We start from the raw sequence: 27,259 nt of genomic DNA, 5'->3' as shown, positions 1-27,259 counted from the left end.
TTTGGCTTGGCCAGGAACATGCTGTCTGGTTTCTCGGTCTCTTTAGCACACACACTTAGGCAGTGTAACACTGGACACTCAAATCAGTGAGATTTCTTCATTGCAGGGAATCCCACGGCAAAAGCTCAATGGTTACGCTCTTCAGAAATCGTATAGCTGATGGTCAGTAGCTACAGGCTCTATGCAATTTTAACACAGTTCAAAGCTAAACACGGTTACCTTGACAGAGATCTTCAACGTGGTCTTTCCACTTTATTCTGCTTTGGGACAGTCTTATGGCACACTTTTTACTCGAAGAGGGGTCTAGCCTGTGCTCTGGGGGCTGATTCTTCACCTTTATTTTCTATTTTGCCTTCATCTTCTGGGTCTTCATTTTCAGTTTCCATTTCTTAGGGATTTCATCTCAATTAGGCGAGGTGATGATGTTGCACAACTCAGAACGTTGTGGGCAATTTTCCTGCCCCCCCTCTCTCGGCGCGCTAGGCTAACAGCTACTTCTTCGGCCTTACACTCTCACGCTCCCACGCTTTGTTAAAAGCCAGACTGTCCTGCAACATTTTTCTAATTAACAGCCTCAGATCTTGTTTTTTTTCCTCTCAGCTCGACCTTGAGCTTTTTGCTGTTTTCTCTCTCTATTCTGAATCTTTTAAAAAAAACCTTTTTCCTTCTTTGTTTGACATACATCTCAAGGGGGTGCAAGGTTTGCTTCCCCCACCACCCATAGCCTCCCTCCTAAATTGAAGACAGACACAATTAGGGAATGGGAATTGGTCAGTGAGTAAGGGGTCTCACTGGCCGACACAAGAGGATTTTTCACACCACGCACTTTGCTACTGGCCTGGGCACCCGGACGGTCAACGGTATGCGTCAGAAACCGCAGTAGCCACTCACACAATCATCAATCTCTCCACTACATCCATATGTCCCTGCCACCCACTTTTCCCACTTTTTACCAGAGCGGAAAACGGCTTCCCCAGCTTCCTCAGCTTCCTACTGAGTACTGGCATGCTAGGTACTGGCGCCCACTCGGGGGTGTGATCAGGCCCCCCTTCTACTCGCAAGGAGTAGGTTCTTTTGTATACGTATACCACCAACACTGACCTTCTTCATAAGGCGGGGCCCTCTTTTTTTCTGCCCAGTGGCCTTTCTCCCTAAAGGCGGGGCCCTCTTTTTCCCATATACTTGCCTTTCTCCTGAAGGCTTCCAATGTGGGTTTCAACTCAATTGCAGCTGCGATACAGGCAGGGCTCAAGTTCCTTCCTCCGCTTCCCAAGGTTCTCTTGCTGCTCACTACCGTTTGGGCGATCCCAGTGCAGGCTTTCTCCCATTCACTCGACAAAAAGGTCGGTGGCGCCAAGAAAGGGAGGCATGCGCCGAGCTCGTCCTCCTGGTGTGGCGATCAAGAGCAGGCAACTGCCACCTGTCTGGCTCAGAGCCTGCCACATCCGAGTCACGGCACCATTTATGTTGCAGAACCCAGAGTCAGAGAGACCACGGAGTGAAGGAAAAAGAGATTCTTTATTTAACGCACGGGCTTAAGGCTGGAATCATTTCCAAAGAGCCAGAAGCCCCGATTTACATTAGCACATTGGTTTTATAGACATTGTGACATATATGAAACGGCTCCTCCTCCCCCTCCCGCATGGGGTTGCAATCCTCAACATTCTTCTCTTAGCACTATTGTTTATAATACAAGAACTGGGTTATAGGGTAGCCATGATAAGGAGAGAACAGAAGAGAACAGCAGAGAACAAGATATACAATTGTATGACCTTTGACAAGATAAGGAATTCCTGTGTCTTGTCAGCTTACAACAATATATTCAAGGGAGAAAGAGCTCAGCAAGAACATGAAGCATGAGACTGCATGAGGCTACTTAGTCTGACCCCTGATATGGCTGCTACAAATCCAGACAAGACAGAGGTACTGTTAGTGGGTGGTTCATCTGTCCGGCTAGGTGATGTTCAACCTGTTCTGGAGGGGGTTGCACTCCCCGTAAAGGATCAGGCTCATAGTTTGGGGGTGCTCCTGGACCCAGAACTGTCACTTTTTTTAATCACCATAAGCTGATAAACCAACTATGCCCTTATCTGGACAGAGGTAGCCTAGCTACAGTTATCCATGCTCTGATAACTTCTCGTCTCGATTACTGCAAGCATTATATGTGGGGCTGCCTTTGAAAATGGTCTGGAAAGTGGAAACTTCATTTGGTCGAAAACAGGGCAGCAAGATTGTTAATGAGGACTGGCCAACAAGATTATATTATGCTGTCACTTTCACAGCTGCACTGTCTGCCAGTCCCTTTCTGGGCCCGTTCAAAGTGCTGGTATTCAAAGCCCTAAATGGGCTTGGCCCAGATTACCTGAAGGATCGCCTCCTCCCATATGTACCTGCCTGGACCCTAAGATCATCTTCAGGAGTCCTTCTCCAGGAGCCCCTGCCAAAAAAGAGGTAAGACAGGTGGCTACCAGGAAAAGGGCATTTTCTGCTGTGGCACCCTAATTGTGGAATGAAATCCCTAGAGAGGTTCATCTGGTAGCTACGTTGTACTCTTTCCAGTGCCCAGTGAAAACCTTTTTATTTCCCCAGGAATTTTTAGCATTTTAGCATTCCAAGTTTTTAGCTCTGCTGTCTTAAATCTCTGATTGCATTTTAAATACCTGCACTGCTGCTAGGTTTACTCTAGTTGCATTTTTATTCTGTAGTTTTAATCTATTATATTTTACATTGTATTTTCTGTCATATTTTTGTGATTTTAATTTTGTGAACCACCCAGAGAACTTCAACTATTGGGAGATATAAAATGAAATAATTAAGTATAAATAAATGGTTGCAGTGTGAGATTAGGTAGTTACTGAACTGGCTAAGTAGCAATCACTCTTCCTTATCCCACAGCAGATGTTGGAATGGTTTCCTCCATCCTACCACAACTACATGTGACAAACAGAAAATAAGATGCCAGAGATTTGATGAGCACTCTGAGGCATAGCTTGGACTGGAAGGGTGAGGGGGCCTCCCTAGACCAGCCTTTCAGTGCTTTTTGGCTTTCAGAGACAGACAAACCAAACCTTTTTGAGCACTTCCAACCCCCCTGCAAAAGCTAATGGGGTTGGGGGTGTTGCACAAAATGCTAGTTTCGCCCCCTGGAGGCTAGTCCAATTTGCCCCAAAGAGGAGAGTCAACTTCAGGCTGGGTCCAACTCGATTTTATTGTTTGCAAACAGTTCGACAAAGGAGCTCACGCTCAAAGCAGAGTCGACCCTGGGCAACCTCCGCGCTACAGTTTTATCACTTAGCTTGCATTCCTCAGCCAGCGAGGAATTTGATTCAGCCAATCAAAACCAACTTTTGATTGGTTGCCAGCGGTTTGCTTAGCAACCTTATCTTAGGGTTACTGTCTGCTCATTCCAGGCATGCGCAGCTCTTACAGTACTATGTGCTGCTTAAGACACATACAATGGCTTTTAGGTTACATTTTTACTACAATTCTCCCCTCAAAAGGCTTTTCTCATATTTATACTCTCTTTGGTCCCGCGGTGGACTATGCACTTAAAGGCGCAAACTATTATTGCTGTGGCATTGATGGTTTTCTCTAAACAGCAAGTGAGGCCTAGGATGCCTTTGTTCTAGCTACTAGAATGTTGACAACAAAAACACTTTTTTTTGAACTTTTGGAACTCAGTTTTGTTCCGTTCATCAGGAACCCTTGAAACGAGAGCACCCTCTTTCTGTAGAGCTACTTGAGTCCTTTCAGGGGTTCATTATTCCAACGGTGACCTTCAGGTGGGTCAGCTTCCGGTGTGACCCTCTCTGGTGCAGGTGATGCCTTTATTCAGTGTGATGAATCCACTTCTTTTCTTTGGCAACTTTCATAGCAATGGGAGTGGTAAGTAGGATCTGAAACAGACCCTTCTGCTTCTTGGTAGGTGGTTCATCTTTCTAGGACTGGATTAGTACCCAATCGCTGGGATTGAGATTATGCACTGGAGCATCTAAAGGCCAGGATTGGTGCGGTGTCGCAAACCTGTGAAAACAGAACAGACTGCAAAGCAGTAACATAGCCCTGAATCTTAAAACTTTTACTTTTAAATTCACATTTAAGCTATCAGCCATAGGTAATATCCGAGGTGGGCACTTATGGAATGTTTAAAAGGTGTCAATTTAATACTTCCCTTGGGGGTGCACCATACTCGAGTCAAGGTGATTGGCAAGGCCTGTGGCCTTTCAACTTAATCTTTAAACAAATTTTAATGAGCATTGTCTTTAAGGTGCGGTTCATCTTCTCAACTTGACTTGTAGATTGAGGTTTCCAAGGGGGGTGTAGCTTCTACTTAGTTTGTTATGCCTGGCCACTACTTGCGTCACTTGTCCAACAAAATGGGGCCCCCGATTTGATTCACTCTCTTTAGGTAACAAGAGCTTAGGGATTACTTTTTAACAGGATCTTGGCTACTGTCTGAGCGGTGCAGTCAATTGCTTTTATCATTATTAGCAGGTACCGATAGCCATGAGTCTGGGGCAACTCTGAAAAGTCAATTTGAAATCTCTGAAAAGGATAGTAAGCACATGGGAGACTTCTCATTTGAGCTGGAGGCTCAAACATCTTTGAATCATTTTTGAGGCACAAAGGGCAGTCAGCCACTGTTCTCAGGTCTTGGTCTAACCTGAAGGAGGTGCTATCTGCCTTGGGCGCACTCAAAATCGGGGTGTTAAAGGGGGATGATCCCTTTATTAACTAACCATAATTTTTGAACTTCTCAATGAGCGGCTTCAAGCCTGCACAGGTGGCTTTTTTCAGAGGATACTGCCTTACGCACACAGGGCTCTCCCTTTTTAAAGAAGATTTTAACTGGTGTTATGCATTTGGTCGGGCAGGGGTTCTGTCTGCCCAAACACATGGATCAACATTCTCTAAAATCTCAGTCCCTTTGGCCTCTGACACAATCTTGATTGCTTGAAGGGCCATTCGATAATTTGAGCCCTGCATTGCTGGCAGCTGTACTACAATCTGATTATCACTGAAGAAGATTTTAGCTTGCAGTTTTGTTAACAAGTCCCGCCCCAAGAGGGCAACCAGGTATGCAGATGAAACTACAAAGGCATGTTCCAGTATGTTATTTCCAGTCTTCGTGAGGAGGGGCTTACACATGGGCAATTTAGTTTGTTTTTTTTCCCTTTAATTTCTTTTATAGTTACATGCTTTCCACTTTCTCTTGGCAGGGGGCTTCACAGGGATCATAGAAAATGTGGCTCCAGTATCTACTAGGGCTTTACAGTCCTCGCCACCAACCCTTACTTTTACCTTGGGATTCTCCCGAGCGTTTGTTCGTAGGGTGGTGGCCCTTCAGCTAGACTCCCCCCCACTGGAGGACCCTGCCAGCATTTGGCAGCCTTCAGGGTGAGTCTCTTTTCTCTTTTCTTTCAGCTCTGGACAATCTTTCTTCCAATGTCTCTTCTCTCGGCAATACGCACATTTATTGAGCCCCGGTCGGCCCTTTCCTTTTCTGCCCCCCCCCTCTGGTCGCTTCTGTGCTCTCAAGCTGCTGTTTATATCTCCGCCCATGGTGGCTGCCAGCATTGCCTTTTCCTTTTTCCAGGAATGGCACTTTTTTATGTGCTCTCATGTGCACCATAGCTCTAAAAACTTCATGATCTGGGGTCTGATAAGGCTAAAGCAGGCGGTGATATTAAGGCTTGCTTCAATTTAAGAAAAGCCTTTTTTATTTTAATTGTCCACTTCTAGTGGGTAATATTTTTGTTAAAGCTTCATAAGGGGGCTTCACCCCTTTTTATGGCTACTATAGCCTCCCTCTTGTAACAGGCACACTTATCTTTTGGCTTGCCTGTTCTGCAAATCATGTTTCAAATTCTCTGCCATGCACCAGTTTTAACTCTTTGTTTTCTCTGCAAGTTAGGCTGTTTGCCATTGCTTCGACAGAGACTCGCTTGCTTAGATCTTCTTACTAATCTCAACGACACACATTTGGGATAAGCTTTCTTTCTTTTTTGAAGCCTTTTTGCCTGCTACTTTCTTCTGCCTTCTTTTATACCTTTTTCATATCATTAAAATCTAACACCATGACTGGAAAACATTTGTTTTGTATAGTAGGGCATGGTGGAGCAGATCTAACCATTATACTGCTCCTCTGACTGCATGGTCAGGGCCCATCAAAATCAAGGGAAGGGCGTTCTCATATGTGGAAAGAGTTCCAAGCCACCATTTTTGCATCGGCAACTCTACACTGCATTAGTTTTGGCAGAGTGTCAGGTTTGCCTCTGAGCAAATGGAACGTCAGAACAGTTCAGATTTTGAGAAAGAGCTGGAACACATGGGGCAGGAACTTTCTTAGGCTTCAGAAACACAGCTGGGCTTAGAAGTATCACGGGAGAGTGGGGGACTCTCTCTCTCTCACCTCTTAAGTTAAGAGAATTTGCTGCCCCCCTTTTTAAAGGGAAACTAACTTTCGTAGTTTCTCTTTGAACTTTTTGAAGGCTGTTTCCTTTGTAGTCTATGAATCTCTAGAAATTTGTATCTGTATGCTTCATTAGGGTAAATGAAATCAAAGCCTTGGAAATCATAGAATCATAGAATAGTAGGGTTGGAAGGGGCTTACAAGGCCATCGAGTCCAACCCCTTGCCCAGTGCAGGAATCTAAATCAGAGCATCCCTGACAGATGGCTGTCCAGCCTCGTCTTGAATGCCTCCAGGGTGGGAGAGCCCACCACCTCCCCAGGTAATTGGTTCCATTGTCGTATTGCTCTAACAGTTAGGACGTTTCTCCTGATGTTCAGCTGGAATCCAGCTTCCTGTCACTTGAGCCCATTATTCCGTGTCCTGCACTCTGGGATGATTGAGAAGAGATCCTGGCCTTCCTCTCTGGGACAACCTTTTAAGTACTTGAAGAGTGCTATCAGATCCCCTCTCAGTCTTCTCTTCTCAAGGCTAAATATACCCAGTTCTTTCAGTCAAATGCAGCTTTTTATCTGAGTGTTGAAATCACAAATCAAACTGTACACTGAGCTGATCACAAACAAACACACAATCTACAACAACGGGAGTTTAAAGCTATGACAAGCCTCACAGTACTTTTTATGGCAAGTATTTAACTGTCCAAAGTTCCAGTCCATGTGCAGAGTGCCTCTAACAAAGAAGGCTTTGGGCCATAAAGAAGGGATGTTCTTAACAAAAGCTCTGTGTCTCTTCATCAGTTCGAATGGGGAAGGTGTAACCTTACACCTCTTCTAGATTCCTCCACAGATAAGAACAGAGCAGTGCTGCTCAGCTTTCCAGCTGTGATGCTTTTCTTGTTTTTTTTGTAAATCTTACTCTTTTGTCAGGTCCTCACAGACACCTTCTAGCCTCTCTGCTTGCTAAGGCTAAACCAGCCACGGCGAAAGGGGGTTAGGCAAGTCCCCCTTGGCTCTGCTCTGAGCAGGCTGACAGAGATAAGCTTACACAGACCCTGATATTTTAAGAACTTGTTCTGTCTTTGTTTCTTGATTTTGCCACAGTCTTTAAGTCGTCAAACAAATCTCTTTCTTCAGAAGTTGCAACTTTTTAACTGCTTTTGCTTCTTCTAACAAACTTGGATACGGTGGCAGACAAACTGTCTCTGGAGGGCCCCCTCCCTCCCCCAACAACCTCTCCTCCCAACCTAACAGACCGAATCAGACCGGGGGGAGCTCAGGGCACCTTGGGCAGGGTCTCCCAGTCTTCAAGCTCCTTCCGTGGGGCTTGAATCAGGGAGAACAGGGGCTTTGGGCTTCACCTCAGAGCATACCATCATGACTTTACAATATTGAACTTTATATTCAACCTTTTCTCACCTTCAGTGGATTTTGGTTGGCACTCATCCAAATGCTGATAACCTCACCTTCCCTGAGGCAAATTTATCTCTTACTCCTTGATTCAGACACCACCCGGGGTCTCTTGCCCCTGTGGTCCTTTGCCAGTAACACATTTACACATTTACACTTCTGTAACTAAGGGGGATTCTTTCCGCACCAATTCAACCAACCATCAATATAGGCGAATTGATCCCATTGCCCATTATTCACCACATTTTTATATACAGCATTTACAAGATTTACACCAAAGGATCCTATGTCTGGCCCACTAATTCCAAATGCTGGCCATTCCAATTGACAGAGTGTAACCAGCTTGCCTTTCGACATCTTAGTACACGGAGTCTGACAAACCTCAGACGCTTGACTTTGCTAAAGTTCCTGAGCATGCATCCCAAGGGAGTGGCAGAGCTTTCTAAACGGGAGCTACCCGCCCCCATTGTGCCTACCTCTATTTGAAACCATACACGGAGCCTGACAAACCTCCGACACTTACACGGAGTCTGACAAACCTCAGACGCTCCGAAGGCAACTCAAACAGAAAGACAGAAGGGAAATCAAGTACTTACTCTGCCCAACACCCTAGTGCCGTCTCTTCAGACCCATTCAGCCTGGTTGACTCAATCAATGGAGTCCACGCCTTTAACCTCCTGGGTGTCCCGACCCCCGTTCTCTGGTGCTGTGGCAGACCTCAAAGGCGGTCCGGCGTGCCCCACAGGCACCTTTGCCGGTTCTATCGTTTGACCCCAGGGTGGTCCAAGGGACTCCTGACTGCTCTCCAGTTTGTTGCACAAAATGCTAGTTTCGCCCCCTGGAGGCTAGTCCAATTTGCCCCAAAGAGGAGAGTCAACTTCAGGCTGGGTCCAACTCGATTTTATTGTTTGCAAACAGTTCGACAAAGGAGCTCACGCTCAAAGCAGAGTCGACCCTGGGCAACCTCCGCGCTACAGTTTTATCACTTAGCTTGCATTCCTCAGCCAGCGTGTTACTTTTGATTGGTTGCCAGTGGTTTGCTTAGCAACCTTATCTTAGGGTTACTGTCTGCTCATTCCAGGCATGCACAGCTCTTACAGTACTATGTGCTGCTTAAGACACATACAATGGCTTTTAGGTTACATTTTTACTACAGGGGTATGGTGACTCAGGCCAGTCTCTCCCAATCCATGATATGAAGTATGCTTATAAGAGGGTGGGAAGAGTTCTTCTTACACTGATTCTGGCTCAGGTCCAAAGGGGAGTCATTCTGAACAGGTCACATGGCAGGTGCTGAATTTATGTCAGCCATGCCAGGCCTATGGGCTAGACTGTTTCTGGGGATGAGATGTTAAGAATTAAACAGATCAAAGCTATCTCCGTTCAAATCCTTTAAAAGTTATTAATAACATGGTGGCCATTATGCTGAAGATAGTATATTGTCATACCTCTTAGTTCTTTAGTTTATGAGCAAAAAGAGAGAGAAGGACAGGACAGGAAAGGAAAGGAAAGGAAAGGAAAGGAAAGGAAAGGAAAGGAAAGGAAAGGAAAAAGAAAACAATAGTCTTGTGGCAGAAAACAGATTTATTATGGTATCACATATGAGGATACAAGACCAGTTTCTCAGATTATGAGGGTGGACATCCATGAAATTCAAGAGCAATAGAGTGTCTTTAAATTTCTGCAAAGCCCAAAAGTACACAAGATAAGAAGAGAGTGACTCATTTGAACACAGTAGTCATTGGTAATAATATGTCTAGATATACTATATGAATATTTCACTTTGGTTGGTAAATAAAATAAGATCCCATATTTAGTCTGAAGAGAACCAATTCAGTTGTTTCGGGATGCAAGATGCTCTTCAATGCTTCATGTTGAATAATTCTTACTTACTTACTTACTTACTTACTTATTTGATTAATTAGCCACCCATCTGGCTGGCTACTGTAGGCAGCGTACAATACAAATAACAACATAAAATACAGCAAATTTACATAATCAACAGAACAAAACAACATTGCTCTAAAAAACCCTAACCCACCCCAGATTCCTGCCTGAAGAGCCAGGTTTTCAAAACCCAGCAGAAGCTCATCAAAGAGGGGCCATGGCAGAGGTCACTAGTGAGGAAATTCCACAGAGTGGGGGCCACCACAGAAAAGGCCCTCTCCCTAGTCATAGAACATAGAATCATAGAATAGTAGGGTTGGAAGGGGCCTACAAGACCACTGAGTCCAACCCCCTGGTTAATTCAGGAATCCATGTCAGAGCATCCCTGACAGGTGGCTGTCCAGCCTCATCTTGAATACCTCTAGTGTGGGAGAATCCACTAACTCCCGAGGTTCCATTGTCGTATTGCTCTAACAGTCAGGATGTTTTTCCTGGTGTTCAGCTGGAATTTGGCTTCCTGTCACTTCAGCCCATTCTTCTGTGTCCTGCACTCTGGCATGATCGAGAAGAGATCCTGGCCTTCCTCTCTGTGACAACCTTTCAAGGACTTGAAAAGCACTATCATATCTCCCCTCAGTCTTCTCTTCTCAAGGCTAAACATGCCCAGTTTTTTCAGTCTCCCTTCATAAGGCTTTGTTTCCAGTCCCCTGATCATCTTTCTTGCCCTCCTCTAAAGCCTGTCTAGCTTGTCTGGATCCTTCTTAAACTGCAGTGCCCAGAACTGGACACAGTACTTCAGATGAGGCCTAACAAGTGCTGAGTAGGAAGGAACTTGTACTTCCTGGGAATTTGAAGTTATGCTTCTATTAATGCAGCCCAAAATAGCATTTGCCTTTTTTGCAGCCACATCACATTGTTGGCTCATCTTCAGCTTGCGATCAACAACAATACCAAGACCCTTCTCACTTGTAGTGTTGTTGAGCCATGTATCCCCCATCTTGTAACTGTGCATTTGGTTTCTTTTTCCTAGGTGCAGAACTTGGCATTTATCCCTATTAAATGTCATTCTGTTGTTTTCTGCCCAGTGCTCCAGTCTATCAAGATCACTTTGAATTTTGTTTCTGTCTTCCAAAGTATTAACTAGCCCACCCAATTTTGTGTGATCTGCAAATCTGATCAGCATTCCCTGCACTTCCTCCTCCAAGTCATTCATCAAAGGGTTGAAGAGCATTGGGCCAAGGACTGAGCCCCGTGGTACCTCTCTCCAGATTGAGAAGATCCCATTGAGAAGCACTTTTTGAGTCTGATTCCATAGCCAAGTGTCGATCTACCTGATCATTGTTTCATCTACCCACTTTGAGCTAGTTTGCTCATCAGGATATCATGGGGCACTTTGCTGAAAGCTTTGCTGATGTCGAGGTATATTATGTCTACAGCATTCCCACAGTCCACAAGAGAGGTTACCTGATCAAAAAAGGAGATCAGATTCGTCTGGCAGGATTTGTTCTTGACAAATCCATGTTGTTATTGAGTAACCACTGCATTGTTTTCAAGGTGCTTACTGACTGAATGTTTTATCATCTGTTCCAGAATTTTCCCAGGGATTGATGTCAGACTGACTGCTCTGTAGTTCCCAGGTTCCTCCTTTTTACCCTTCTTGAAGATAGGGACAACATTAGCCCTCCTCCAGTCATCTGGCACTTCACCCATCCTCCATGATTTCTCAAAGATAATAGACAATGGTTCTGAGAGTTCTTCTGCCAGTTCCTTTATTACTCTAGGATGCATTTCATCTGGCCCTGGAGATTTGAACTCATTCAAAGTAATGAGGTGTTCCTTGACCATATGCCTATCAATCTCAAGCTGCAATCCTGCCCCTTCAGCCTGTACTTTGCCTTTGCCAGGGGGGTCATAGACCCTCTTTTGGGAGAAGCCTGAGCCAAAGTAGGAATTGAGCACCTCTTCCTTTTCTTTATCATCTGTTATCATTTTGCCATCCTTTTAATAGCTGAACCACCATTTCTTTCCTCTGTTTTTTTACTATGCACGTAGCTGAAGAAAGCTTTTTTGTTGCTTTTAGCATCCCTCATTAACCTCAGCTTGTTCTCAGCTTTAGCCTTCCTGATGCCATCCCTGCAGTTCTGTGCTACCTGCCTGTACTCTTCCTTTGTTGCTTGGCCTTCCTTCCACTTCCTATAGATGTCTTTTTTTGTTGTTTTCAGGTCATCTCTAAGCTTTTGTGAAGCCACATTGGCTTCTTCTGTTGTCTTCCACCCTTTTTCCTTGTTGGAATTGTTTGTAATTGTGCCCTGAGAAAAATTGTGCCCTGAGATTGTGCCCTGAGTTTTTTAAAAACTCCCACCAATCTTGGACTCCTTTTCTTATTAGAGTCACTTGCCATGGGACCTTACTGATCATTGTTCTGAGTTTATTAAAATCAGCTTTCCTAAAATCCAGGGACAGGTTTGGCTACACTTGGCTTTTGCTTCCAAGAACTCAAGTATAACATGGTCACTTTCCCCCAATGTTCCTGTAACTGCTACTTTACCCATTAAGTCATCTCTGTTGGTTAGGATCAAGTCAAGGATAGCTGATCCTAGGGATGTACGAAAGTTCCACCACGGATCTCAGGGAGGCCGAATGCCAGCGCATTCGGCCCCCCGAAATCGGTGGCAGAACAGCCCCCTGCCCCCCCGCCCCCCCCCCGGGATGGGACTTACCTGGGGTGGATGTTCCTGGTGGCAGCTGCGGCTCCGGGGGCAGCTCTGGCGGCAGTTCGGCGGCAGCGGCTGCGGCGGCCGGTCTTCCAACCGGCTGCCGCTGCCGCCATTTCCAAGTTAAAAAAACAACAAAACAAAACAAAAAAAGTGATAGCCTAAGTAAAGATTTACGTAGCCTATCATGGCTAAATTTTAAAAAACACCGTGATAGGCTACGTAAATGTTTACGTAGCCTATCATGGCTGATTAAAAAACAAACAAAAAAAACTCATGTATGCGAATGGCGGTGCCCGTGGGCGCCGCCATTTGCGTTCCTTATTTTGGCACGTCTTAGTCTACGTAAACATTTATGTAGACTATGGTGAAAATAAGGGGAACAACAAATAGCGTAGATGCTACACTATTTGCGTTCCCCTTATTTTCGCCATAGTCTACGTAAATGTTTACATAGACTAAGACGTGCCAAAATAAGGAATGCAAATGGTGGCGCCCATGGGCGCCGCCATTTGCGTGTGCGCGTTTTTTGTTGTTGTTGTTTTAATCAGCTGTGATAGGCTCTGTAAACATTTACATAGCCTATCATGGCTGACTGCAGGGACGCAAACGGCGGCGGCTACGGCCGCCGCCATTTACGTCCCTGGGAGCCAGCGGCCGGATGTCCGGCCACTGGCGGAGCTGGCCGGCGGCTCCGCAGAATCCCTGCAGAGGGGAGCCGGCCGGCCAGGATTCGGGGGGGGGGAGGGACGGAGCACCTCCCCCCTGGCCAGAATTTCGGGGGGAGGGACGGAGCGCCTCCCCCCCAGCATCAGCGTAATCCACGAACAGGTAAGTGACTTTCGTACATCCCTAGCCGATCCTGTAATTCCTACCTCTACTTTCTATAGGAGGAAGTTATCTGCCACATAGGTAGGGATGGCGGAGAATTTCTCCACGAATCTCGGGGAGGCCGAATGCGAATGCATTCGGCCCCCCGAAATTGGCGGGGAAATTCTCCACCCCCCCCGCCCCCCCCGGGATGGGACTTACCTCCTGCGAATGTCCCTCTCGGAGGCGGATCCCGGCGGCGGTTCGGCGGCGGTTCGGCGGCGGCGGGGGCGGCGACTGGTCTTCCGACTGGCTGCCGCCGCCATTACAAAATAAAGTAAAAAAAAAAAAACATGTGATAGGCTATGTAACGATTTACGTAGCCTATCACGGCTAGATTTCCAAAGTCAGCCATGATAGGCTACGTAAATCGTTACGTAGTCTATCACGGGTGACTTTGGGGGGAAAAGAAAAAGCCCATGCGGAAATGGCAGTGCCCATGGGTGCCACCATTTGCATTCCTTATTTGGGCACGGGTAGTCTACATAAAGATTTACGTAGACTATGGCGAAAATAAGGGCAACGCTATTTGCGTTGCCCTTATTTTCACCGTAGTCTACGTAAATCTTTACATAGACTACCCGGGCCCAAATAAGGAACGCAAATGGCAGCGCCCATGGGCGCCGCCATTTGCGTACGTGCTTTTTTTTTTTTTAAAGTCACCCGTGATAGGCTACGTAACCATTTACGTAGCCTATCATGGCTGACTTTGGAAATCTAGCTGTGATAGGCTACATAAATCGTTACGTAGCCTATCACGGGTGTGTGTGTGTGTGTTTCACTTTTGTATTTTGCAGCCGGGGAGATGGGGCGCTTCTCCCCGGACAAAATGTAAGGTGTGTATGTAAGGGTGCCTTCCAAGGGATTTCTCTAGAGGTGGATGCTTAGAGCCTAAGTTCCGCCCCTGGGGGACCGCAAGAGGCTTCCTGGGCTGAACTGCAGGTCAGATTAGGCCCGTGGGTCAGAGTTTCTGCACCCCTGATCTTAAAGCACTAAACACTATTATTAAAATGCCTGGGAAAATAAAATGGTCTTTACCTGGTGCTGAAAATGTCATAATGGCCAGTTAAGCCTTTCTGGGGTGGTCATTCCATGACTGAAAAGGGCCTGTCTTTGGTAGCTGCTCACCTCACCTACTTTGGTGGGGGCAGCTGGAGGAGCTACATAATATATAGTATATCATATTCAATGAGAACAACAGGATCTTTACCGAAACTATTGAGACATCTGGCACATTGCACTGCATGATTTGTGTGACTGACATGTGTGGGTAAAGTGTGTCCATTATTTGAGTGATGTTGATAATTCTTGCAATGGAGGTGTATGTGTGGAATGTTGCTATTATGGTGGGATGTATTGTTCCCTGATGTGAAGTAGCAGCATCTTGAAGGTTTCCTTCCTTACAGTGGGACTCTATGCCATTAGTGCATCACATTTTCAAAACTATTTCAAATGCCAGGAGATGTTTTTCATGCTAGCTTTCTTTTTAATACTCAGGTTGTGCTTTTACCTATTTGTGATATATAGATATAGATATAGGCGATATAGATATAGATAGATAGATGATAGATAGATAGATAGATAGGCACAAATATCTACATTTTTGACAGTTTGATAATTTACCTTAGCTCCAGGGAGCCCCTCAAAATTGCCTAACACTCCTGCCAGTCATCTCTACACTTGGGAACCCTTTCATCCATGTGTTCCAGGCATGTACAGACGGCAACACTTGATTGCATGCAAAGAATACCTGAGTCAGGCGCACACACACTTTTCGCATCAGCACACACCCGCAAAATGCCAGCTTTTTCAGTGCACACAAAGAATGAAGAAAAGTCATGGAGGATAATTCCACATGAAGGAATGAATATGAATTCTAACACTGCATAAAATGATGGGTGAGGTGGAAAGAGTTTCTTCTTCCTCTAAAGAATTTGGTACTTGGTAACTGATGTCCAAGTTAATCCAAAGTAGGATCCCAAGAAGTAGTGGCGGGCTCTCAAGCAGTGTCCAAATCACTTATGGACATGTGGAGAGAGACTGAGAATGAGAGAGAGAGAGAGAGAGAGAGAGAGAGAATGAGAACTTTTGTTAATCTTTTTGAAACTTTTTCCTTTCTTCAGAATTCCTGCGCTGTTCAGAAATCCAGACAAGAACCTCCAAGTGATCCTCAATATCTTACTTCAAATGAAACCTGTTAGGAACCACTGATAAAAGTGAGCAGATATGGCCACAAATGTATGGATGGCACAGCACTACCCATAAAGGTGGTATGGGAGTTACTGCCTTGAAAACCAGAGAAGGGTGTTGGTTTGCTTTTTTTATGGAGGGGGATTAACTCTGGGCTTCATCATATGGAGCTTTTTATCCTGCTATTGTGATTGGTCACTCACAGACCTTTGATCCTTTAGATGATGTGGTGAACCTCCAGGGCACATCCAGAGGTATGTCCTGGTTATTCCATCTCAAAAAGATCCGGAAATAATGAACTACTGTATGTATTTAAGTCGGAACGTTGCACTATTAAAACAGCCACTAGATAGCACTGTTTAATTGAGTTTTATGGAACCTTGAAAATTAAATGCTTCCCTCTCAGCAATCACATGGTCTTCATTGTAAACACAGAAAGGTTCCACAATGGGAGGACTGCAGGTTTTTTTTTCTTTAATGTAAAGGCAGCCTATGTTTGGGTTATACAGAATGCTGGCAAAGAAGGTGTAGGGATGTTTTGACTTAGATTCCTGCATTGAGCAGGGGGTTGGACTCGATGGTCTTGTAGGCCCCTTCCAACCCTGCTGTTCTATGATTCTATGGTTCTATGAACTTTGGATGGGAGCAGATGGTTAAGGAGGTAAGGGGGCAGCCACCCTATCAGTTGGAGTTGGTACAGCACCACCAGGCTCATGGCTGATGCCTGAGCTTCCATGGACAGCTGGCAGTCTAAAATAACCCCCAAACTGTGGACCTGGTCCTTCAGGGGCAGCCACACCCCATTCAACACCAGGCCAACACCGTACCAACCTCCCCTTGTTTCCCACCAAAAGTACTTCAGTTTTGTCAGGGTTCAGTTTCAGCTTAGTCCTTTCCATCTAGCCACTCACTATCTCCAGATTCTTGGATAGGGTTTCTACAGTCACCTTTGGTGAGGATTTAAGTGAGAGGTAGAGTTGCATGTCATCCGCATAGAGTTGCATGTCATCTGATGATAGCCCCCAGCGGCTTCACATAGATGTTAAATAACATTGGGGACAGGATAGAGCCACTGGGACCGCGGTGGCTTAGTGGTTAAGACGCTGAACTGCAGACTGGAAGGTCGGCAGGTCAGCAGTTCGAGACCCGAGTGCTGCGTGACGGAATGAGCTCCCGTCTTCAGTCCCAGCTCCTGCCAACTTAGCAGTTCGAAAGCAAGAAATTGCAAGTAGATAAATAGGTACCGCCTCGGCGGGAAAGGTAACAGCGTTCCGTGCACCTCGGTGTTCAGTCATGCCGGCCACATGACCACGGAAGCGTCTTCGGACAGCGCTGGCTCTTCGGCTTAGAAACAGGGATGAGCACCGCACCTTAGAGTCGGACACGACTGGTTGGGGACACCTTTACCTTTTACCTTTTTTACAGGATAGAACCCTGTGGCACCCCGCAAGTGAGCAGCCAAGGGTCTGAAGGCTCCTCCTCCAGAGCTACCCCCTGGTACCTGCCAGAGAAGAAGGAACAGAACCACCATAATATGGTGTCCTCTATGCCCAACCCTTCCAGGTGGTCCAGGAGGATGCCATGGTCAACGGTATCAAACCCCACTGAGAGATCGAGGAGAACAAGAAAGGAGCACTCACCCCTATCCAGAGCCCTCCCCATACCACCAAGGCAACCAAGGCCATTTCTGTCCCACCCAGGCTTGAAGCCCAACTGAAATGGATCCAGATAACCAGCTTCTTCCAAGTATGCCTGCAACTGCAACTCCACCACCTGCTCAATCACCTTGCCCCAAAACGGCAGATTCAAGATCAGGCAAAAGTTGTCCAAGTCTTGGGGATCCAAGGAGGGCTTCTTTAACAGTGGTCTTATCACTGCCTCCTTGAGGGCTGATGGCATGACTCCCTTCTCAATGGAGGCATTCACCATTGCCTTGATCCCCTCCCTGAGTCTCTCCTTGCAGCTCATAATGAGCCAAGATGGGCAAGGATCAAGTAAGCAGGTGGTTGGCCTTAAAGATGAAAGCACCTTGTCCACTTCCTCAGAAGGAAGAAGCTGGAACCAATCCCACATAACTGGCCTGCCACAGGCCAGCCCTCGTTCACTAACTGTATCCACAGTGCACGGAATAGTACTCCTGATCCGGTCAATTTTATCCACAAAGTGCTTTGCAAGCTCATCACAAGAGGCCTTAGAATGCTCTGTTGGTTCTGGAACAACTGGACTGACCAGGTTCCAGACCACTTGGAACAGCCTCCTGGGATGACACTCTGCGGAAGTGATAGAGGCAACATAAAAATCATTTTTGCTGCTCTTATCATGACATGGTAGGCTGAAGCTACAGCTCTAACCCATGTCCGATCATCTTTGGAGCGAGATTTCCACCACCAGCACTCTAGCTATTTCACCTCCTGCTTCAGAGCTCACAACCATGGGGTGAACCATGGTGCAGTCTGAGCTCTGTTCAGGGGGAGAGGGTGTCTTGGAGCCACCCGGTCTAATACCCTGATGATTGCAGCATTCCAGCTATCCACCAGGGTCTTGACCAAGTGGCTGTTTGTGTGCTCCATAGAATCCCCAAGCGCAGTCAGGAATCCATTTGGATCCATGAGACACCTGGGGTGGACCATCTTAATGGGTCCTCCACCCCTGCAGAGGGGTTGTGGAACCTAGAAGTCCAACTCCACCAGGTAGTGATCTGACCATGACAAAGGGGTGGTGGATATACCCCCGATTTTCAGAACACTCCCTACCTCTCAAGGAACAAACACAAGGTCTAACACATGACCGGCTACATCAGTGGGCCCCTTTGGAATAGGGTGGAGCTCCCAGGAAGACATGGTCTCCATGAAGTCCCAAGGCACCCCCACGAGGATGGCCTCCAACTGTACATTGAAGTCCCCCAACACCAACAAGTTAGGGGACTGCACACGCACATCAGACACCACCTCAAGCACCTCATGCAGCGGGGTGGGCAGTACATGAGCAGAATCCCCAGACTGCCCTTCGGGCCCAACCTCCAATACATGCAGTCAGCAAACCTGGTCTCCCAGAGAGGGAGTCTGGTGAGGACATACATGAAGTGATACTATGAGTTCAGTATTATTATTCTGAGGTCAGAGGAGATGAGGAGAATAGAGGAGAATCTATTTTTCCCATTTTATATCAGACTTGTGCCTTTTATTGTCTTGCATCCAAGATTTCCATTTTTGTTCTTATGTAGGCAGCAGGAGTGCAAACCTGATTAATTACCAATGTCCTCCATAGTTTCTGTTGCAAATTGATTTAAATCTGCACACATTGTCTCAAACACCATAAATGAAACATTGCTTTCTAGGCTACTATTCCACACCAGCATTTTAGAACTATACACTATTTCACAATCCTCATTACAATTAAGAATGTTTTGTTTAGAAGATAGTTACCATGGTGTGCTAGGCAAAGTATTGATTAGGAAACAAGAAATAATTATGTAAATTTGTTTCTTTTTGTTTACTTCCAGGTAAATGACACTGTTTAAGAATAATTTGAATAGTAAAATTGTGAAACTCTAGCAGTGCAATCCTATACACACCTGCTTAGAAGTTAGCCTGACTCACTTTGATTGGACTTATTGCCAGGTAAATGTGTATTAGATTTACACATTTGGAGTAAAAGTAAAAGTAACACTTGGAGGCTTACTAATTTCTCCTAATTAGTTGGTCCTTGCTGTTCATCTCAGGTCTCAGAATAATTATATAGCATTTGGGGGAAAAGATACAACCCAGTAGTCCAGCACTAGAGGCCAAGATGGAAAAGATCTCTACAGAAACCATGTATTTTCCCTTCGTGCTCAGATAAGCTGGAACAAAGGACAACCAAACACTGCAAAACACCAACATGCTGAAAGTGATGAACTTGGCTTCATTAAAAGTGCTGGGCAATTTTCTGGCAAAGAAAGCCGCAATGAAGCTGACAATGGCCAGAAATCCCAGATAACTCAGGACACAAAAAAACATTGCAACTGACCCTTCATTGCATTCCACTATGATTTCTTCAGCCAGAGAATGCATGTCAAAATCAGGGAAAGGAGGAGCAGTACAGAGCCATACAGCACAAATGCTAGCTTGAATTAGGGAGCAACCAAAAAGGACAGAGTTGGCCAGTCGTTTGCCCACCCAATTCCTCATCCTGGATCCTGGCTTGGTGGCCATGAAAGCCAGAACCACAGTGACGGTTTTTGCCAGGATGCACGAAACAGCCACAGAGAAGATGATGCCAAAAGCAGTTTGTCGTAAGTAGCAGCTCACTTTTTGAGGCAAGCCAATGAACAGCAAAGAGCAGAGGAAGCAGAGCAACAGGGAGTTGAGCAGAGAGTATGTGAGGTCCTGATTGTTGGCTTTGACGATAGGAGTGTTATTGTGCTGGATGAATATTCCTAGCACTGAAGCTGTGATCAGACAAAAAGACAGAGGCAATAAAGCTAAAGCTATCCCTAAAGGTTCTGAGAAAGAGAGGAAGTTTAGAACCTTGGGAAGGCATTGATCTTGGTTCTTATTTGGATACTGACCTTCTTGGCATTTGAAACAGTCATCCAAATCTGAAAGTCAAAACATGTTATTTGTCAATCCTTTAATTATGCCACCAATTTTCTATTACAATAATCAACTTTGGTTCATTACCACAGTTGGATGTTCGTGTCCTAAATGTCTTTTGTTTGAAACATTGGTATACTCTAAGTTCACAAATCTGTGATAGAAAGGCACACATTCTCTTGGACAACTGAAGTGGTGGCTGCCATAATTCATGATTCAGCTACAAATGGCCCACATCTCCCCAAAACTACCGTGGTTGGAGAGTGTGTGCACATGTCCGGATAAGTACGTATATGACTAACTATGTGTGCACAGATACACAGGCCCCTGCAAGTCTGCCAAACAGTCAATGTCTAGACAACTTCTGGTTTGTTTGTTTGTTTGTTTGTTTTCAGTAGAGGATGTATCTGCTAAGCAGAGTTTGATATGTTTGCAAAGATGATACAGGGTGTTGGAAGATGGGAGCAAAAGGAGGTGCTGAAGTTGTAGGTGTATTTCTCAATACGCACCTGTGTGATCATTAAGATCATTGGTAGAGGTCCTGCTGCTTGTGCCATGACCTGCAGACTGCCATCTCACAGCAACCAGGAAGTGGGCCTTCTCCATGGTGGTGCCTACCTTGTGGAATAATCTGCCTCCAGTATGCCAATTACAGACCAATTTCTTTACCAAGGTACCAATTAAAGAACCATTTTCTTTACTGAGGCTTTCCTTGAGTGAGTATGCTGCCCAGTCTGTTTGTTTGTTTGTAAGTCTGTTTGTAATTATATGCTGTAGTAGTTATACTGTTTTTATTAATGTTTTATATAAAAGTTTTAACAATTTTTATATATTTTAATTGTATTTTAATGCATATCATGATGTAGAGCCTTTCTACAAAAGGCATTTATTGTGCACTCATGATTCCTCACTCATGATAGTTTGTGGGTGATTTACACAATGACCTTATCCTCCAGTGCCTCTCCCATTTTTATTTTTATTTTTTTAATGAGGCAAGGCTGGCATTTCTGTGAATGGTGGCATGAAACCCTGGCATATTTGTGCATTTCCACTATACCACACTGACACCTACTGGTTTTCTAATGGAATATATAGAAAGGCAGAGAAAGAAACTCCCCAGAACAAACACGTGTAAAGGAGCTACACAAAGAATCTAGAAGGAGAAGCCTTCAAAAAGTGGAGGGTTAATAGCCAAGAAAAGCCCATATTTTAATATTTTTAGTCTTCTTGTAAACCACTTAGAGATATTTTTTCATTCCAATAAAAAGAAAAAAATTCCGCCATTCCAATAAAAGAAAAAAACAAAACAACGCCCCCTGATAGGCTACATGACGATTAACATAGCCTATCACGGCTAGATTTGCAAAGTCAGCCGTGATAGGCTACGTCAATCATCACGTAGCCTATCACGGGTGACTTTAAACAAACAAACAAACAAAAGCACGTACGGATAATGGCGGCCCCCATAGGGAGCCGCCATTCCTGTTCCTTATTTGGTCACTGTAGTCTACGTAAAGATTTACGTAGACTACGGCGAAAATAAGGGCAACGCTATTGGGGCAGCCCTGGCCGGCGGCTCCGTGGAATCTCTGCAGAGCAGAGCCAGCCAGATCGGGATTTTGGGGAGAGGTGTGAAGCGCCGCCCCCCCACCTCAAATCACCCTGTCAAAAAGGTAAGTGACTTTCGTACATCCCTAGTCATTATACAGATTCCTCAGGAGGCAGACAAGATGACTTGGTATCCCCATACCACCAAGAACTTGCCACATTTGTTATGATCCACACAGTCAAAGGCTTTAGAATAGTCAATAAAACAGAAACTGATGTTTTTCTGAAACTCCCTGGCTTTCTCCATTATCCAGTGGATATTGGCAATTTGGTCTCTAGTTCCTCTGCCTTTTCTAAACCTAGGTTATACATCTGGCAATTCTCATTCCATGAATTGCTGGAGTCTACCTTGGTGAATGGATTCATCGTTCACCACCAGCACTGTTGGCCGCTAGCCGTCCTTTCGGCTTTGAGCTAGCTGCGTCATCACCTCTGGGGCTAGTTGAAATTATCCTCTGTTCCTCCCCAGTAGCATTTTGACCATCTTCTGACCTGGGACTCCCATCTTCCGATGGTATACTGACATATCTCTGGTTGTACTGATCCATTTAGTTTTCATGGCAAGAATACTGGGATGGGTTGCCATTACTTTCCCCAGGGATCGTATTTAGTCTGTCCTCTCTGCCATGACCTTCCTGTCTTGGGTCTCCCTTCACGGCTTAGCTCATGGCGTCATTGAGGTGCTCAAGCTCCAGCACCACGACAAAGTAATGATCTCCTTTGCTGGAGAGAGATTCATATATATATATATATATATATATATATATATATATCACACCCATAACCTTTAAGTGATTTAAAGCTGATCTAGATAATCAAAAGGATACCATATATCTGAAACTGATAGAATAAATGATGGAAAATAAAAGTAGCTGAGCAGTGTGTGTGTGTGTGTGTGTGTGTGTGTGCGCGCGGGGGGCAGTTTTGACATTAGGAAAAGAAAAGAAAAAAACCCTCCTGGCCAAACGCAGAAGATTAGAAGCACATGAAAGGACAGTCAGGTGAAGGTTGGTGATGAAATAGGAAGGAGATGGTGAAAGATCAAGAACATTTTTTGTTAGCATCAAATATTTATTGTTAAATGCCTGGTCTTAAGCCTAAATGCATCTTCAAAAGAAGTAATATACAGAGTATTTTCTGAATATGTAGGTGTTTGTCTGATATGTTAGCAATAATTATGTCCTGCCTATTGCATATTTTGATGGGAAAAAATGCTGTCCTTACAAAATGTGGTCCATGAGTCTTGGGAATTTATTGAAAGCTACTTCATGAAGAATGCAGTCAAACTGAGTTGAAATTGCACCAATTATTAGGTCTTCTGTCTGGTAATACTTGTATGGGAGCTGGAAGGGATCTGTCATGGTACAAAGAAGAGAGTGCACCTTGAGCTCAGCTGGAGTCATCTGCAGCCATAGAAAGAGCAGCAGCAACAGAAAGAACCCTGTCATCCTTGGACAAATCTCAATTCAGAATGTTCAGTCCTTGCCCATCATCCACCATCAGCTTGGAAGCACCATCCTTTCTTTGGTGGATCAAGATTCCTTTGATAAACAGAAACTACCGAAGACAAGAGAAATATATCCCTGCCTCTTCCCAGCATCACCCCAGTTTTCAATAACATACAGATAAGTTATATAATCTTTCTGACTGTCTTCCTGATTGTAGCCCTAGAATATCCTTTTGGGGGTTGGTGAGATGGGGGACAAATCCTAACATGAAGAAATTACAGACTTCATGGCCATATCCCTGGAGCATTGTGTTGAACAAGACAACAGTTGCAGCAGAAGGGCAGAAGAAAACATGTTTGTCATAACTCACTGTAGCTTACAGCAGAAACCAATGCATGCTTACTTTGGAAGAGCTCCCATGTCCCATCATATTCAGTGGGGCTTACATCCAGATAAGTGTGCATAGGACTGCAATCTTAGTGGACATATAGGTTGGATCAATATGACCCCTGCCTTGTGGGAAAGGATCAGAGTACTATAATGTAGTCTTCATGGGTCTAGACTTATTTCTTCTTCAAAAGCTCCAGCTGATATTGGAGAAGCCTGCTTGCCTCTTTATGTAGGCATCTTGGAAATGAGTGCAGAGCTAGTATAACGTGATGGAGAAGATAGCAGTGTGTAAAACAGGAAGCCCACTAATCAAATCCTAAGATGAATAGTATGTTAGTCTGTGCAGCAGTTCTGCCTCTTCCCTGTGTATGACAGCTGTATCGCAGATGGGACGATAATTGGCCTCCCATGAATCTGTAATAAGAAGAGGTGAAAAGTTCATAGCAATAGCTAGGCCTCACTTGTATTTGCCTTATGACCAATGGGAGGATGCCAGCTTGTCTCTAAGGCTAGGAACCTGCCTTACTCTACCTGCTGCAAAGTAGTTTAGCTACTCATCCAGATAGGATTCTGCACATGAACCCAAAATTGGTGTGTATGGCTTGGGGCAGGGAGAATAAAAAAGTATACAACATACATTGTAAATGAAAACATTCTTCTTGGTTTTGTTTTTATATATATATATTCTTATCTTCAAAGTCTTACAATTACATATCACATCATGATGCTAAACACACATCATAAAATTGTTGCACATTTTAAGGAGGAGATTTTATTTTTATATTTACTTTTGTTGAGGTTTAATTTGGGAAACTGAAAACAGAGCAATAATCCTCCCTTACCTGGCATGCAAAATCATGGAAATGTACCACTGCAACAATAATGGGCTCTAATATTTTGTTGTGCTCCAGCAAGCCTATCTAGAAATCAGAAGCTTCATGTCTGTGTGAGAATTTGGCAGAGGGAAATTTTGTAAGCCCATCTAGGAATGTACATTGACCGTCCTACCCCAAGTAGTTACAATTGCTCTGAAGACAGGGGAGGGTAGTAAGAATTAGGTCAAAGTTATCTCATTGCAAATTCTTTGAAACATCTGGCCCTCCAGATGTTTTTGGACTCCAACTACCATCACTCCCAGGCAGCATGGCCAATGGTCAAGGATGATGGCAGCCATTGTCCAACAACATCTGGAGTGGCTCTGATTCAACTCCATGAAGGTTGCATTTCCTCTTTATCTTGGGGACTGTGGGCAAAATGGTTTAACATTATGAGGACAAGGCACAGAAAGCCTCAGTCTTGCACATTCCTCCATTCCCTTACCTGGCTGGCACAGAAGTGTGGAGCAGCTTGGAAGTTCCTGCTTCCATTTTAGGTTATCCACTGTTTAGCAGGATTTCTGATGTCTAAATTGTGGTTAATCGATAGTGAAAACATAGCTGCATAAACTAGGGTTTACATTCTGTTTCTTTCCACGAGCAGTAGTTAAGATTGACAACATTTGGTCCTGATTTGGATGTCATAACAAGCTGCAGTTAGTCTAAAATAGAAGTCAAAGCTTCAGAACAAGCTCCCTGCAGTTGCACCAGAAAAGGAGAAGGAAGGATTATTAGAGCATAAGGTTGACTACAATGTGTCCTCCTCATAATGAATGAGCTTTACATGTGAATGCAACCACAGTGTGACAATGCTATGCAGAATCCAAAAAATTCCCTTCAGAACAGGGTGACCCCAAAAAACAACAGTTATGGTAACATACAGTATAGTTCTATACAACAATATACCATCATGATATTTCCAGGAATGTAAATATAACGAATTTGATGGAAAAGAAAATACCATCCCTGATTAGGTCAGAACAGAATTAATTTTGCTTATGAATTACACTTTATACATTTCACAATAGATCCCCCCCCCCTACTTTAGAATACTTTTACTGAACGGTTCATACTATGAGCTCAGCAGCAGAGTGTCTTTCATAGCTTTAAATATTCTTCCACTGCGTTTGTATGCTTCCATGTGTAATGTCTCGCTGCATTTATGTCTATTCATCCTCTTGCTTAGAAACTGGTCATATTTGTACTATGTAAAGAGAAAGAAGTCATTTTTAGCAAGAATGGTGGCATAGATCACTTGGAAGATTAAGAGGTCAATGAGGCATGTCACATTATTGAATGCAGGTGAAATAAGAATGACAAGACCACACTTCTGTCAGATTAAAAAAAAAACTTTCTGTTCATAGCGGGAGTGGGCTTTGTCTGTGGAATTTCAGTTGATAGCTTCTCTCTGCAAATTTGGTGGGCCATCATTGACCTAAAGCATTTGCATGCAGGGCATTGCTAATCATGCTGAGATGGCTTATACAGGCTGTTGTAAGTGCTTGGCACAGAACAGAACATCTTAAGGGAAAAAATGTCATCAGTATTATTTACTTACTTACTTACTTCCTGCGTTTGTATACCGCTCCTCATCTAAAACAGATTCTGGAGTTGTGAACATAAAAGATAAAATGATACGAAGATGCAAAGAATTAAAACATCATATTAAAATTCTTCTTTTACAACACAGTACCACAAAAACTGTGGCTGGCCAGTTGGTGCCTGCCTGACCTCCAGGGGCAAGGAATTCCAAAGAAAGGGGGCCATCACGCTGGTGGTGCCCACTTTATCCAAAGTAACTGTTAAAAGGTTTTTAAAAGAACATTTTGAAGAACAAATATTGTCTCATTGCTCACTGGAACGCAAATGAGCTAAATTTGGCACTTTTGAGTCTCTGGAGCAATATGCTCCATCTTGTCATTCTTATTTTTCTTATTTCTTGTCATCTTTGAATCTTGTCATTCATATTTCATGGATCCCCTTCATGGATCACTGCCTTGTTGTGGCGAAGGGGCTTGCGTAACTCAGTGAAGCCATAAGCTATGCAGTGCAGGGCCACCCAAGATGGACAGGTCATGGCAGAGAGTTCTGACAAAATGTGGTCCACTGGAGAAGGAAATGGCAACCCACTCCAGTATTCTTGCTAAGAAAAGCCAATGGAACGTATCACAAGGCTAAAAGATATGATGCCAGAAGAGGAGCCCCTCAGGTCGAAAGGTGTCCAATATACTACTGGGGAAGAGCAGAGGGTATTGCCAAGTAGTGCCAGAAAGAGTGAAGCGGCTGGGCCAAAGCCGAAAGGACACTCAGCTGGGGATGTGTCTGGTGGTGAAAAGAAAGTCCAATGCTGTGAAGAACAATATTGTTTAGGAACCTGGAATGTCAGATCAATGAATCAAGGTAAGCTGGAGGTGGTCAAACATGAGATGGCAAGATTGAACATCGACATCTTGGGAAACAGCGAACTAAAATGGACAAGAATGGGCGAATTTAATTCAGGTGACCATTATATCTACTACTGTGGGCAAGAATCCCTTAGAAGAAATGGAGTAGCACACATAGTCAACAAAAGGGTGGGAAAAGCAGTACTGGGGCACAATCTTAAAAATGACAGAATGAACTGAGTACGAATCCAAGGCAAACCATTCAACATCACAGTAAGTCTATGCCCCAACCACTGGTGCCGAAGAAGTTGAGGTTGATGGGTTCTATGAAGACCTACAACACCTTCTAGAACTAACACCAAAAAAAGATGTCCTCTTCATCATAGGAGATTGGAATGCTAAAGTAGGAAGTAAAGAAATCACCGGGATAACAGGCAAGCATGGCCTTGGTGTACAAAATGAAGCAGGACAAAGGCTAATAGAGTTTTTGCCAAGAGAACAC

The 27,259-nt window shown here is 44.5% G+C and overlaps 1 protein-coding gene across 1 annotated transcript; it reads right to left on the bottom strand.

Moving 5' to 3' along the window:
- Window positions 1-19,158: 19,158 nt before the first annotated feature.
- On the bottom strand, window positions 19,159-20,609 carry LOC146341787 (vomeronasal type-2 receptor 26-like). Its single transcript, XM_084807680.1, has 2 exons — window positions 20,498-20,609; window positions 19,159-20,057 (listed from the first exon to the last, which is right to left on the bottom strand). The coding sequence occupies exons 1-2, from the start codon at window positions 20,607-20,609 to the stop codon at window positions 19,159-19,161; spliced, it is 1,011 nt and encodes a 336-aa protein (XP_084663806.1).
- Between the last annotated feature and the right edge of the window lie 6,650 nt (window positions 20,610-27,259).

The sequence above is a fragment of the Heloderma suspectum genome, chromosome 6, assembly GCF_057233095.1.
Source record: "Heloderma suspectum isolate Gila_16-S chromosome 6, 16-S_ref, whole genome shotgun sequence".
Taxonomy (NCBI): Eukaryota; Metazoa; Chordata; class Lepidosauria; order Squamata; family Helodermatidae; genus Heloderma; species Heloderma suspectum.
The sequence above is the reverse complement of the archived record's forward strand: the minus strand, read 5'-3'. Positions and strand labels throughout refer to the sequence as shown.

Bases quoted from the DNA above. Each gene is read 5' to 3' on its own strand.
- LOC146341787 (XM_084807680.1), bottom strand. From the start codon at position 20,609: ATGGCACAAGCAGCAGGACCTCTACCAATGATCTTAATGATCACACAG. The intron at 20,058-20,497 runs GTATCATCTTTG...TTTGACTTTCAG, and splicing joins CTCCCATCTTCCAACACCCT to ATTTGGATGACTGTTTCAAA.